The sequence below is a fragment of the Callorhinus ursinus genome, unplaced genomic scaffold (genome assembly GCF_003265705.2).
Source record: "Callorhinus ursinus isolate GAN/ISIS: 27379988/994484 unplaced genomic scaffold, GSC_fseal_2.0 scaffold4, whole genome shotgun sequence".
Lineage (NCBI taxonomy): Eukaryota > Metazoa > Chordata > Mammalia > Carnivora > Otariidae > Callorhinus > Callorhinus ursinus.
This window is the reverse complement of record NW_027397066.1, coordinates 151436170-151447608: the sequence shown is the minus strand read 5'-3', so window position 1 is coordinate 151447608 and position 11439 is coordinate 151436170. Positions and strand designations below refer to the sequence as shown.

The window sequence follows — 11439 nt, the reverse complement described above, 5'->3', positions numbered from 1 at the left end:
AGGAAGCTCTCTATCCTAAGCCTGACTGACATTTCTCCAAGTCGTTCAGGATGCTCTCCACTGGAATCATCTGGAAGCAGCTGTTAAAATGCTTAGATCTGGCTCTCCTCCCCTCCAATCCACTGGATCAGCATCTGAAGGGAGAAGCCTGGAAATCACCCCTGGTTACCAGAGAAAATACAGAACTCCAGATACATTAGGATTCAGATAAAATGAATATATATATATATATATTTAGTGTATGTATGTTCCAAACATTGCAAGGGGTACACACATATTAGAAATATAGTTGTTCTTTACCTGAAATTCAAAATTAAGTGGGCATCCTGTATTTTTCTTTGATAAATCTGGCAACCTTAATCTGCACTGAACAAGCTCCCCAGGCTACACAGCAAAGTTAGATATCTATTGGTCAGGACTGTGGTAAATAAAGTCACCATGATAATGCCACCTTGGGGGCCTCTGAAGCATCAGTCAGGCAGCAGACCCTGGGCAACCTATGTCATCATGTGCCTTCTTTCCTTTTTGGATTTCTCTAGATTCCTTATAGAGCACTGAAGTTTCTCTTCACAGCTGAGCCCCCATGTTTGCCCAATTCCAGGGGGAGGGAGTCCCGTTGTAGTCTATGGGATTGGCGCCCTCTGGAGGTGTGGCTGTGCACAGTAGCTCTGTCCCTACCCATCTCTCCCCTCCATTGGTTCAGGCATTTTGCAATCTGTTGTTATTGTAAAGAAGCTTGGCACACAAAATAAATGAATAAATAAAAATTAAAAAATAATAATAATGCTGGGCAGTGAGTGAGTATTTCACAGGAAATAGGGCCCAGTCTCATTAACAGAAGGAATATTAGACCCAGAAGGAAATGGATCTTCCTAGAGGAGAGCTGTGCTTTTGTCCAGATACTTCTGTAGAAAATGAGCAGCAGTTTAGTGTGGGGGTCTGCCCATTATCTCTGCCTCCCCACAAGTGAGATTAACGGGCATCCTCCTTTCTCAGAATCAGACCTAGGGCCCAGGCTCCTCCTCCCCGCCACACCCCACCCCCAGAACCTGAGCAAAGGGCAAAACAACCAGCATTCAGCAGGGGTGGGAGTAGCAGGTCCAGGGGAGGAGAGAGCTGAGTCTAAAGGAAGAGCAGAAGGAAAGCCCGGAGCTCTCTGGTGGTGAGACTAGGGCCTGGTCACTCAGTATGCTTTGGTATTTTTACCCATATTCCAGTAAAGAAAAAAAGGGTTAGCCCTTCATCAGTCCTCCTCTGTTTGAGGAGGCAGATTACATATTATTCAGAAGAGGTGGGGGTTGCACTGTCCCATGACCACATAACAGGCCCTGGTCCAACCCTCAGAGTGGACCCCAGGGTGCTGAGGAGCAGCTCTCTCCATGGGATAAGAGAAGGAGTAAGTCACCTGTCCTGGAATTTCTCCTCTCAAGAAGTAGCTGGAGCCACACCCTTGTTATAGTAAAAATGGGCCATCACCCGAGTAACATAATCTTGTTTTGAGCTTCACAATGACTTTACTGGTGGACCCTATTATTCCTTTTCTGTGGGTAAGAAAACCATGGGAGCTAGGCTGGGCAGAGTAGACACTCTGGGAAAATTAACTGTGGTCACTTTGGGAACTGAAATGAGTGTGATTCACTTTCAACTACTGGACCTGGCCAGTGGCCAGGAAGGCAGTACTGAGGCGGCTTGGGTAGGGTCCACCCAAGTCAGTGTGTTTAAAGTATGGGAAAAAATAGTAAGGTCCAAATCCCATGACTGAGCTGCTGACATAAAGAGAAGCCATGGCCAGGCATTTCCACCTCTGAGGCTGATCTTCCCATCTATGAACAGACAGGGGCCTATCCGGAGATTTGGGGGCCATGTATAATCAACCCAGAAAGTGGTGGCTGCAAGGATTGTCACCTGCTGGGCTGTGCATGAGGGGAGGCCAGGGTCTCTGAATCCAGCCTGGGAGGTTCATGCCACAGCCCAAGATCAGAGGCCTGAGCAGGAAACTATGAGGGCAAATGTACTGGGTAGGGTGGCAGTGGGCTCCTGGATCTCCTCCCCAGTCTGTAGGTCCAGCCTGACAACCCTTCCCTTAGGCCTTATGCACAAATTCACGGAGAACCCCTGACATAACAGGCCTTGTGAAAGAGGAGGCATTTGAGCCATAAAACACGCGGGAGTGACAAGGGCCAAAAGCAAGGTGCCCATCAAGGACCCAGTGAGGGATGGGTCCTGCCCAGATCAGTGGGAAGGGAAGTTGAGACCAGATACCATCAAGGATGCGGTCCCTCTGAGCAACCATCTTAGAAACAAAATGGCAAGAAGAGAAGCCTGTATGACCTAAGTTCTCAAAGCCACAGCCCATTGTGACATCGTCAGCCAGGGACTGGCTATAAGAAGGGAGGCTCTGTCAGCATCATTTCCCTCAGCCCTGGCCTCCATCACCTCCTAGGCCAACAGCAAAGCCAAGGGCCATGCTCCTGTTATCAATTCTGCTGCTCACGTCCCAAGCCAAGGGCGTACATGTTGGTATGTAGGCTCCTCTCCCAGTGGCCAGAGCAGCTCTCCCAGGTGGGGCTGGGCATGACAATGGCCCTGCTCACATCACTTTCATCCAGTCAGGGGTTAGCATTAAGGGCTAAGAGAGAGATGTGGTTATTGAGCTCATTAATTAGCTAATTGGTCAGTAAGAGGCTGGCTCACAAGAGCACAAGAGCAGTAGCTTCAGGGTTCCCCACATACCCCCCTCAAAAATACTTCCCTTTCTTCTCCTCTCTTCCCCAGTCCAAAGTTCAACCAGTCTGACCTTACGTTTCAGTTTTGAAATCCTAAACTTTATCTCTGAATGAGTAATGGAGTGCCTAGAAGCAAGTGCCCAGAATGAGCTGAACATCAGACCTCCAAATCAGGGGAAGAAGAGCATGGGGGTCAGGAGCATGACAGAGCTCCGGGGAACTGCAGGTGTAGAGCAGAAGCCTAGCTGGGCACAAGCATGTGTGTGCACAGAGGCGGAAGTCCAGGGCCTTCTGTTCTCAATGGGCAGCTCCTCACAGTTGGTTCCCTGATGGGTTCTCTCTCTAAGTGGTGGCTGAGGTTATAGGGAAGCTGGGTTACTTAGCTGCTCTCATGGGTCAGGTAATTCCCCACATTTAATTTCCATCCTACCACAGTGGGGTCTCCACTCTCAGCCCCATGCATGCGTGAGGAACTCTGAGCCTTATGAAGGTTGAAGATTTGTCCCAAGTCACACAGCGGGGAAGCGGAAGAGCTGGGATTTTGTACCCATCTGACTCCAGGGCCTGCATTTCCCTTTCTGCACACTACCCCATGAAAAGAACACAGCCTATTCACCTGGCCTCCCTCACTCTGGCCTGGGCGTTGGCTGAAATGTGAGTCGGGGGTGGTGTGTGGTGTTGGGAGAGAATCAGCAGAACGCAGCCCTCTCCAGTGTTTACAATTGCTGTGGATTCTCACCCGTTTCAGCATTGCCTCCATCACTGCTTAGGGATTTTGTGCTCTAGTATTAATTGACAAGTCCACACGATTCTACACTGGTGTTCTCAGTTCAAAGGTGGAGAATGGAGCCCAGCTGACAGCCCCATGAAGCCTTTGGTCCAAGATGATATAAGAAATTCTGACAGCTAATGTGGCTTGAGGATTTACTCTGTGCTGAGCACTGTGTTGGACACCTCAGTGCCCACTATCTCATTTAAGCTGTGAAACATCTGTTTTATAGGGTAGGTCCATTTTTAGGAATGAAGAAAGGGAGGGTAAGCAAGGATAAGTGGTTTTCCCCAATGCTTACTGAAATCATTCAGGCAGTAAGCAACAGAACCAGGATTCGGATTTAGGCTGTGGGACCCCAGAGCCCACCCTCTTAGCAAATGCCATATTCTGCTTCTCAGAGATGTCACACGATTGGTACCCATAGCAGTCATCCATCATTTGATCAAGCTTCAAGCTCATTATCACTCTTAGTATCATGACACATTTCCTCCCACACGCATCAGGCCAGCTTGTTAACATGATTGAACCCATACATTCATATATGATTTTTTATCCTGACCTCATAGCGTTATTATGAAAATTAAGTAAACTGGTCTTTGTAGAATGTTTGTAACAATGCATGACACATAGTAAGCACTCTGTGTTTGGTAAATAAAAGAGGAAGTGCAGATCCGAAGGTTCTGAAAAGAGCCTTTATAGATTACTGACAGCTGAAGGCCTTTGACACAAATTGCTAAATTTTCACTCTAGTTTTTTTTTTTTTTTTTTAAGCAAAGCATGACCACTACTGGGTCACTCCGACCCACACTACAAAATCCTCAAAACCTTTAGTAAGTGAAAAGTTGGAAAAGTGGCATCAAGAAAGAGACAAGAGGAGACCTTAGGCTCCTTAGAGTCAAACTCATTCCTTGTCCTGGAACACAAGGCGACAGTTAAGTCAACCACCATAAATGGAGTGGCTCCTCCTCCTGGGGGCAAGGCGTTGGACCTGTACTCTGTCCAGAGGTGAATTTCTCTTCTCTGCATGAGCAGCCACAGCCTTTGCTCTCAGCGTCTCAGGACATGGAGCTGCTCTGCCTGGAATAGAATGTTCTAACCTAGAAGGGCTCAGGCTCAGGGCTTGCAGGAAGTCCATGCCCTTTCTGGGCCACCTTTCTGGTTTCCTGCATGTGTGTTTCCTATGGCTGCTATAACAAACCACCACAAACTTAAACAACACCCATTTCTCATCTTACATTTCTGTAGGATAAAAATCAGCACAGGTCTCACTGAGCAAAGATCAAGCTGTCAGCAGGACTTTGTTCCTGATCTGAGGCTTTAGGGGAGAATCTTTTGCCTTGCCTTTTCTAGCTTCTACAGGTCATCTGTATTGCTTGGCTGATAGCCCCACCATCTTCAAAGCCAGCAGCATGCATCTCTGCATACCTTTCTACCATAGTCATATCTCCTGCTTCCTTCCACCATGTTAAGGACCCTTGTAACTACATTGGGCCCACTCACATTATTCAGGATAATCTCCCCATTTTAAGGGCAGCAGATTAGCAAATTTAATTCCATCTCTCAAGTCCCCCTTTCCCTGAAAGGTAGTGTAGTCATAAGTTCCAGGGCATGGTCCATTAGGACATGGACATCTATTGGGGGCGGGGGCATTATTCTGCCTAACACTCCAGAGATGGCTCTGGACACGTATTTTCCTCTGATTTCTCTTAGACTAGAGTAGAAACAAGCTCAGTGAAGTGACTTGTTTGAGATCACAACGCTGGAGAGGGGACAGAGCCAACACTTCTGACCCATGTCGCAGACTCTGTGCAACAAAATAAAGCAACTGTTGCCTTTCTCATATTCCTAGAGGTGCTTCATTGGGCCAGCCTCAATTTCCTCATCTCTAGAATGGGTATAATGATAACTACTTATAAGCCTCCATGGATATTGACTGTGTTGCATCTTTTCCTGTTTTTTTCTCTTTCATTCTACCAGAATGTGGTAAAAGACCAATTTTTGATGGAAGAGTTCAGTATTCCAGAATCATAGGGGGGATGGAGGCTGAGGTGGGTGAGTTCCCGTGGCAGGTGAGTATTCAGGCAAGAAATGAACATTTCTGTGGCGGCTCAATCATCAACAAGTGGTGGATTATCACTGCTCTTCACTGTGTAGTTTTTGAAGAGCTACTGTAAGTATCCAAGAGCCCGTCCCTGTTGCTTCTGACTGTGTTCATCCCCAGGCACCCCGAACACTCAGCAAAACTTGATTGCTAAGGGAAATCCTAGACCTGGTCAGTCCTGAGTCAGACAGGAATGACTACCACCCAACCCTTCCAGCCCCAGGGAGGAGGAGGCAGTGAACCTGAAGATGGCATCTGCTGTGCCCTCCTCATTGTCACCCAGGACCAATAACTGTGGTTTCCCTGAGGTTACACACTGTCCTCTTCAGGAATATTCATGGTTTGGTGGAGCCAAAGCCTTGGTCCACCCACCTCTTCTAGGACATGTAAGTCCTTCTAGAAGGAAATTCTGCTAATTCTGGAAGTCTGGGATCCTGGGCTATCTGACACCCTATTTACTTGCTCCTTGGAGAGTTTTCTCTGCACGCTAGGATACTGGATGTAAATCTAGAATTTACTGGTTACTAGTCATGAATTAGTTACCTGCTAAGAAATTACCTGCATTAACTTATTCATTCAGACATCAACCCTGAAGAAGGTAGATGAATAACCCCATTTTAACTCATTCAATCTTACAATAACCCTCTGAGGCAGGTAGAATGAACAACCCTATTTTTATAGAAAGGGAAACAGGTCCAATAAGGCTGGGTGACTCACCCACAGTGCACACATAGTAAACAGAAATAAGATTTAAATCCTGGCTACAGTGCTTATGCTTTCTGCTATACCTGCTACACCACCTCAAGAAAGTTTGAAGATACACAGAAAGGCTGACTTTTAAAAGTTAATAAAAAACGGGAAAGTTTCACCATGGCATAACCAAGGAAACTTGTTGCATATACTTCCATGATATACTTAAGGATTGGCTATTGGGAAGTTTCTGGCCATTCTGCCTGGAGGAAATGCCTAAATTATTATTAAAGATTCTTTCTGCTTAATCAGTGGTAGGTCTAGATTAAATACTGAGCCTGGGTCTCTAAGTTGTTTGTAGACAAATCAATGTAATAATACCTTACCTATCTGAAGCAAGTTTGATCTATGCCAAGTGGTCTCCTGTGTATTCTTTGGAGTCCCCAAAGCTAAGTACTTTCTCTGTAACATTAGACAGGGGTATCTCATATCTCTAGGACTTGTGCTGGAGCAGCAACTTAGCTGTAGTCTGCCGCTCCTGCTGTTTCACTTCCCTTTATCTTTTTCAAATTCTTACATCTTCTGAGCAACAGGCCCAGTAGGACAAGTCTTAACAGCCCCTAGAACTATATGGGATTTAGGTTTTTTGGGCAAATTAAATTCTGTGTGCTTCATGACTTCTCTTCTCCTCCCACTTCCCCCTCTCTGGTTCTATGCCACCAGTCCAACGGACTTGAGTGTTGTGCTGGGAAGCAATGACTTAAGAAGCTCATCTGTGGAAATAAAGGGTGTTACCAGAATAGTTCTTCACAAGGACTTTCAAAGACACAACATGGACAATGATATTGCCTTGCTGCTGTTGGACTCACCCATCACATTCAATGGACTGACAGAGCCCATCTGCATGCCCAGAAAGCCCAGCCCCTCCGTGTGGCACAACTGCTGGGTGGCAGGATGGGGTCAGACCAGCAGTGGTACGTGACTGTTCAGCATCTCCTGAGAGCTGCTGGGGGAGGAGCCACATCACGGGCATCTGAGGATGGGCCAGTAAATCTTAAGATGTGGGCAGGAGCATGAAAGGAGAGATGGTTAAGGAAGGAGGAAGGAGAAAAAGACTTGCATTGGAACAAATCCCTGCATACCTGAGGCTCACAGAGGCCAAATCTCAGCCCCTTCCCAGTGCCAAAGAAGCATCTCCTCAAGGCCCCAAGTTGAGATGCCAGTCGCCAAGCCAGTTGCCAGGTGTGGTCATATTCAGCCAGCACAGAGCAGTCTTGTTTGTTTGTTTAACTGGATTTAAACTCTCCAGTTTGCCAGGGGCCCCCATACTCTTTATTCTCTTACATCTCCTTTGATTCACACATTAATGTTTCCCACCTGGTTCCTACAGGCATTCAAGATACCTGTCCCAGCCTAGACTTTTGATGGTCCTGGAGTCTTGCCCAGCCATTCTTAGAAATGAATGTGTTGTTACTTGTTGTTACATTGTTACTTGGCCAAGAAAGGAGGAGCTGTACTAGGGCAAAAAGGGATTATGAAAGCCCCATTGGACTATCCCCAAAGAAAATAGATAGGGGAAGGGATGGGAACAGCACTGTCTCAGGCCTGAACAAGACTCTAGGTCCATGGGGAGCTTTGCAACCAGCTGGGGTCTGGATGGTAGGTATTTCAAGAGTTTAATAACTAGAGGACAACTAGAGTAACACTTTCTGGGTTACTACTGGATAGTTAGAAGTGAGGAAGAGGCAGATGGGTACCTATAAGATTAAAACTACTCAATAAGGAAAAGAATTTGGAAAACTGTGTGATCTGAGTTAATGAAATAGAAGTTCAGACAAAATCCTGGAAGCTGGCAGTCCAGAAAGGGCTTTAGCAAATCCCCTATAAAGACTTTTAGCCAACCTACCCTTGCCTGGAGGACCTCAAAGCTTTTTCCCTAGGAGCACAAACCTACTCTCAGCAGCCCTGTGTTGGGGAAGTGGCATACTCACTAAAAAGTAGCAATAGGTATACATGCTGAAGAGGCAAGCTTATGTTGAGAAATGAATGATCAATAGCCAGTTCCAAGAAGTCAATTCTTTAGGGCTGGTTGGAGTTAAATAGGAAGCCTGCTTGGAAGCAGGATTATGATTTTGAATAAGAGGAATAATTCAAGTAGGTGGGGAGTTGTTTAGAAAAGACTGGGATGGTAGAATGAGTGAATAGCATGGGATTACTGGAAGGAAGTGGAAAGTGGAGGATATGAAGAAAGGTAGACAAGTGGCTGGTGGGACGCAGGGATACACAGAGTGATCTAGCTGCATTATCAGCACTGAGACTGCTATCTAGTGACTTTTCTAATGTGCTTTCTCTGTGGACTAGATGACAAAAACTCTATGAAAACTGATCTGATGAAAGTGCCAATGATCATCATGGATTGGGAGAAATGTTCAAAGACATTTCCAAAACTTACCAAGAATATGCTGTGTGCTGGATACGAGAATGAGAGTTTTGATGCTTGCCAGGTAACTGAGGGGTATCCCCACCCTCACCCTATAGGCTCCTATCACCTCAGGGCTACCAATGCAAGAGTATCTTCTCTTCACTGAGAATAGACAGTAAGAGTCTGGAAAATGTGTGGGATTCAGGGCTCCACCATGGGAATGGGGACATGAATTGGGGGAGCACTCATTGTCAGGTCCTTGGAATGTCAGTGCATGCCCATGAGTCAGTATGTAGCAACTCTGCATAAATATTTCTACTCTTCTCTAGATATAAATAGGGCTCCAAGTTTTTTCCATTTCTTGGACTTCTTAAAAAACAAAAAGCCAAGCAGGATTTGAGATTCATACAAGGAATCATTTTATTTCATTAATTCACTGTTGAGCACATTAAGCTTTGGGGAATCCAACCATGAATGAAACATAGTTTCTCACCTAAAGGAGTCCACAATCTCCTGGGCAGGCAGTTGAGTAAAGACTTACAATATTATGGAAAATACATGTGGATTTCACTGAACTAAAGACTGGAATCTTAGTTTTTAATAAAATTAGCACAACAATTTAAAAAGAAAAACATTTTTGATTGATGCTAGAAAAAAATAGGAAAAAAAGCCCTCAGAAATTAGCTTCCTGTGGCTCTAAGGATGAATGACGGGTGTTGTCTTTAAAACCTAAGAATGCTCTCTTTGTCTTGGGAGATGCTCTGTTCATCATCACTTTGATGAGTCCACTTAGTCCTACTCATTTGCTGGGCAGTGGATCTGGTCACTGGTTAAAAAACTATGAATGCAGATGTTGAATATCCTGTAGAGTAATGAAAAAGCTGTCTCACAGAAGGGGAAAGTATCTATCTACAGAATTATCTACTATTGTTTAATGTTAGGAGATGGTAGTTTTCCCTGCTAGGCTGTGAGATAAGGTCTTGGAAGAGAGTTGTTGGGATAGGGGTTGAGGAAATGAGGGAGAAGAGAATGGAGAAAGGGCTCTGAGGTAAGAAAGAATGGACTCTTTTACAATGACACTGTTTAGAAGGAGTCTCTCATGTGGTGAATATTGTGAGGACCAAAAAGAGAGATAATATCAAATGTCACATTAACCTTGTGTTGTCTTCACATTTTGGACCATTTAAAACATTAAACATTACAAAACAAAAAAGAGAATTGGAACTTCTGGTTCTAGACAGGATGGAGTAAACATAGTTCCCCCAATCCCTCCCACTAAGTACAGCTAAAAGTACTATACATTATATTGTAAAATAAAAATAAAGGCTCTGAAAGGTAGAGATGGACTGACTGGATATCCCAATGCTTAAGAAAGGACCCAGCAGTGAGTTCCTTGGGTTTTCTTTTTTTATATCCCAGATTGGTTGCTAGGCAAGCCTGCAACCCAGAATGCCAATGAGCACAGATGAAAACTAACAAAACAAGAAACACTTCCCTCTCTTTGGACTAAGAAAGGAGCAACATAGGAAGCCAGAAACTTTTTGACAATAAACATTAAACATTGTATTCCAACAAAACAACAGGAAAAAAATTGATGGCCCTCCAACCCCATCAACCAAGGTCAAGTGGACAACCTCGACTTCCTTCCACTGCCCACCATAGTGGTTACAGAAGAAGTTATATGGAGAACCAGGACTTTAACTACCATCTAGTAGTAACCAGCCATCTTCTGCCCCCCTTTATGTCACTGGAAGCAACCTGAGGAACTGGGGCTTCCACCCCACTCAGGTAGGCCACCCAGGTATAACTGAGCACGCCTGCTGTTCCCCTAGGTGTCATCACTAGCCTGAGTGGAGACTCGGGGCTTCCACCCCAGTCCAATGGCAAAGAGTTGCTATCCCCCACCCCCCACTCCAATTTCAAAGAAATCTGTTAAAATTGAAGATTTAAACGAGAACCAGTCTTGTAACCTAATACCTAAGGCAATACTCCAGGCAGGATCTGTCATAGCTAGAATAGAGAGTTGGATTTAATTTATTGATAAACATAGGATAAGGAAAATAAGGAAAAATAAAGCCAAAAATCAGAGTAAAGAATCTTTTTTTTTATTGAGAACCATTAATTCTTAGAATAAGTTCAATTAAAACTTAGGTGGTGCCTGGGTGGCTCAGTCGGTTAAGCATCAGACTTTGGCTCAGGTCATGATCTCAGGGTCCTGGGATGGAGCACTGCAACGGGCTCCCCGCTCAGTGGGGAGTCTGCTTCTCCCTCTCCCTCTGTCCCTCCCCCCTGCTCATGCTTTCTTTCTCTCAAATAAATAAAATTTTAAAGAAAAAACAACTCAAAATGTATCATGAACTTAAATGTAAAACCATAAAAATTTTAGTAAAAAACACAGGAAATCCTTGAGACATAGAGTAACATCAAAGACAAAACTCATAAAAGGAAAAATTGATAAATTGGACCTCATCAAAATTAAACACTTTTGCCCTGTGAAAGACCCCATTAAGAGTGTTACCAAATCCAAGTTCAGCTCCCAGTCACTTGAAAGGCCATCACTCAAGAGATGAGGTTTTTTTTTAAATAAAAGATTTTATTATATTTTTTTTCAAATTTTTACTTTTTTTTCTATTTTAGCACTTTTTAAAAAATTTTTGTTTATGTTATGTTAATCACCATACATTACATCATTAGTTTTTGATGTAGTGTTCCATGATTCATTGTTTGT

General features: G+C 44.5%; 1 protein-coding gene across 6 annotated transcripts in view; it reads left to right on the top strand.

Annotated features, from left to right (window-relative positions):
• Positions 1 to 2377: 2377 nt before the first annotated feature.
• PRSS55 (serine protease 55) overlaps positions 2378 to 11439 on the top strand; it is an 88235-nt gene continuing 79173 nt past the window's right edge. For all 6 annotated transcript variants that reach the window (XM_073891240.1, XM_073891238.1, XM_025873965.2 and 3 more), the window contains exons 1-4: positions 2378 to 2520; positions 5476 to 5668; positions 7013 to 7263; positions 8651 to 8793. In XM_073891240.1, the coding sequence (XP_073747341.1) occupies positions 2466 to 2520; positions 5476 to 5668; positions 7013 to 7263; positions 8651 to 8793 (642 nt within the window). In that variant the 5' untranslated portion in view covers positions 2378 to 2465. The remainder of the gene's footprint in view (positions 2521 to 5475; positions 5669 to 7012; positions 7264 to 8650; positions 8794 to 11439) is intronic.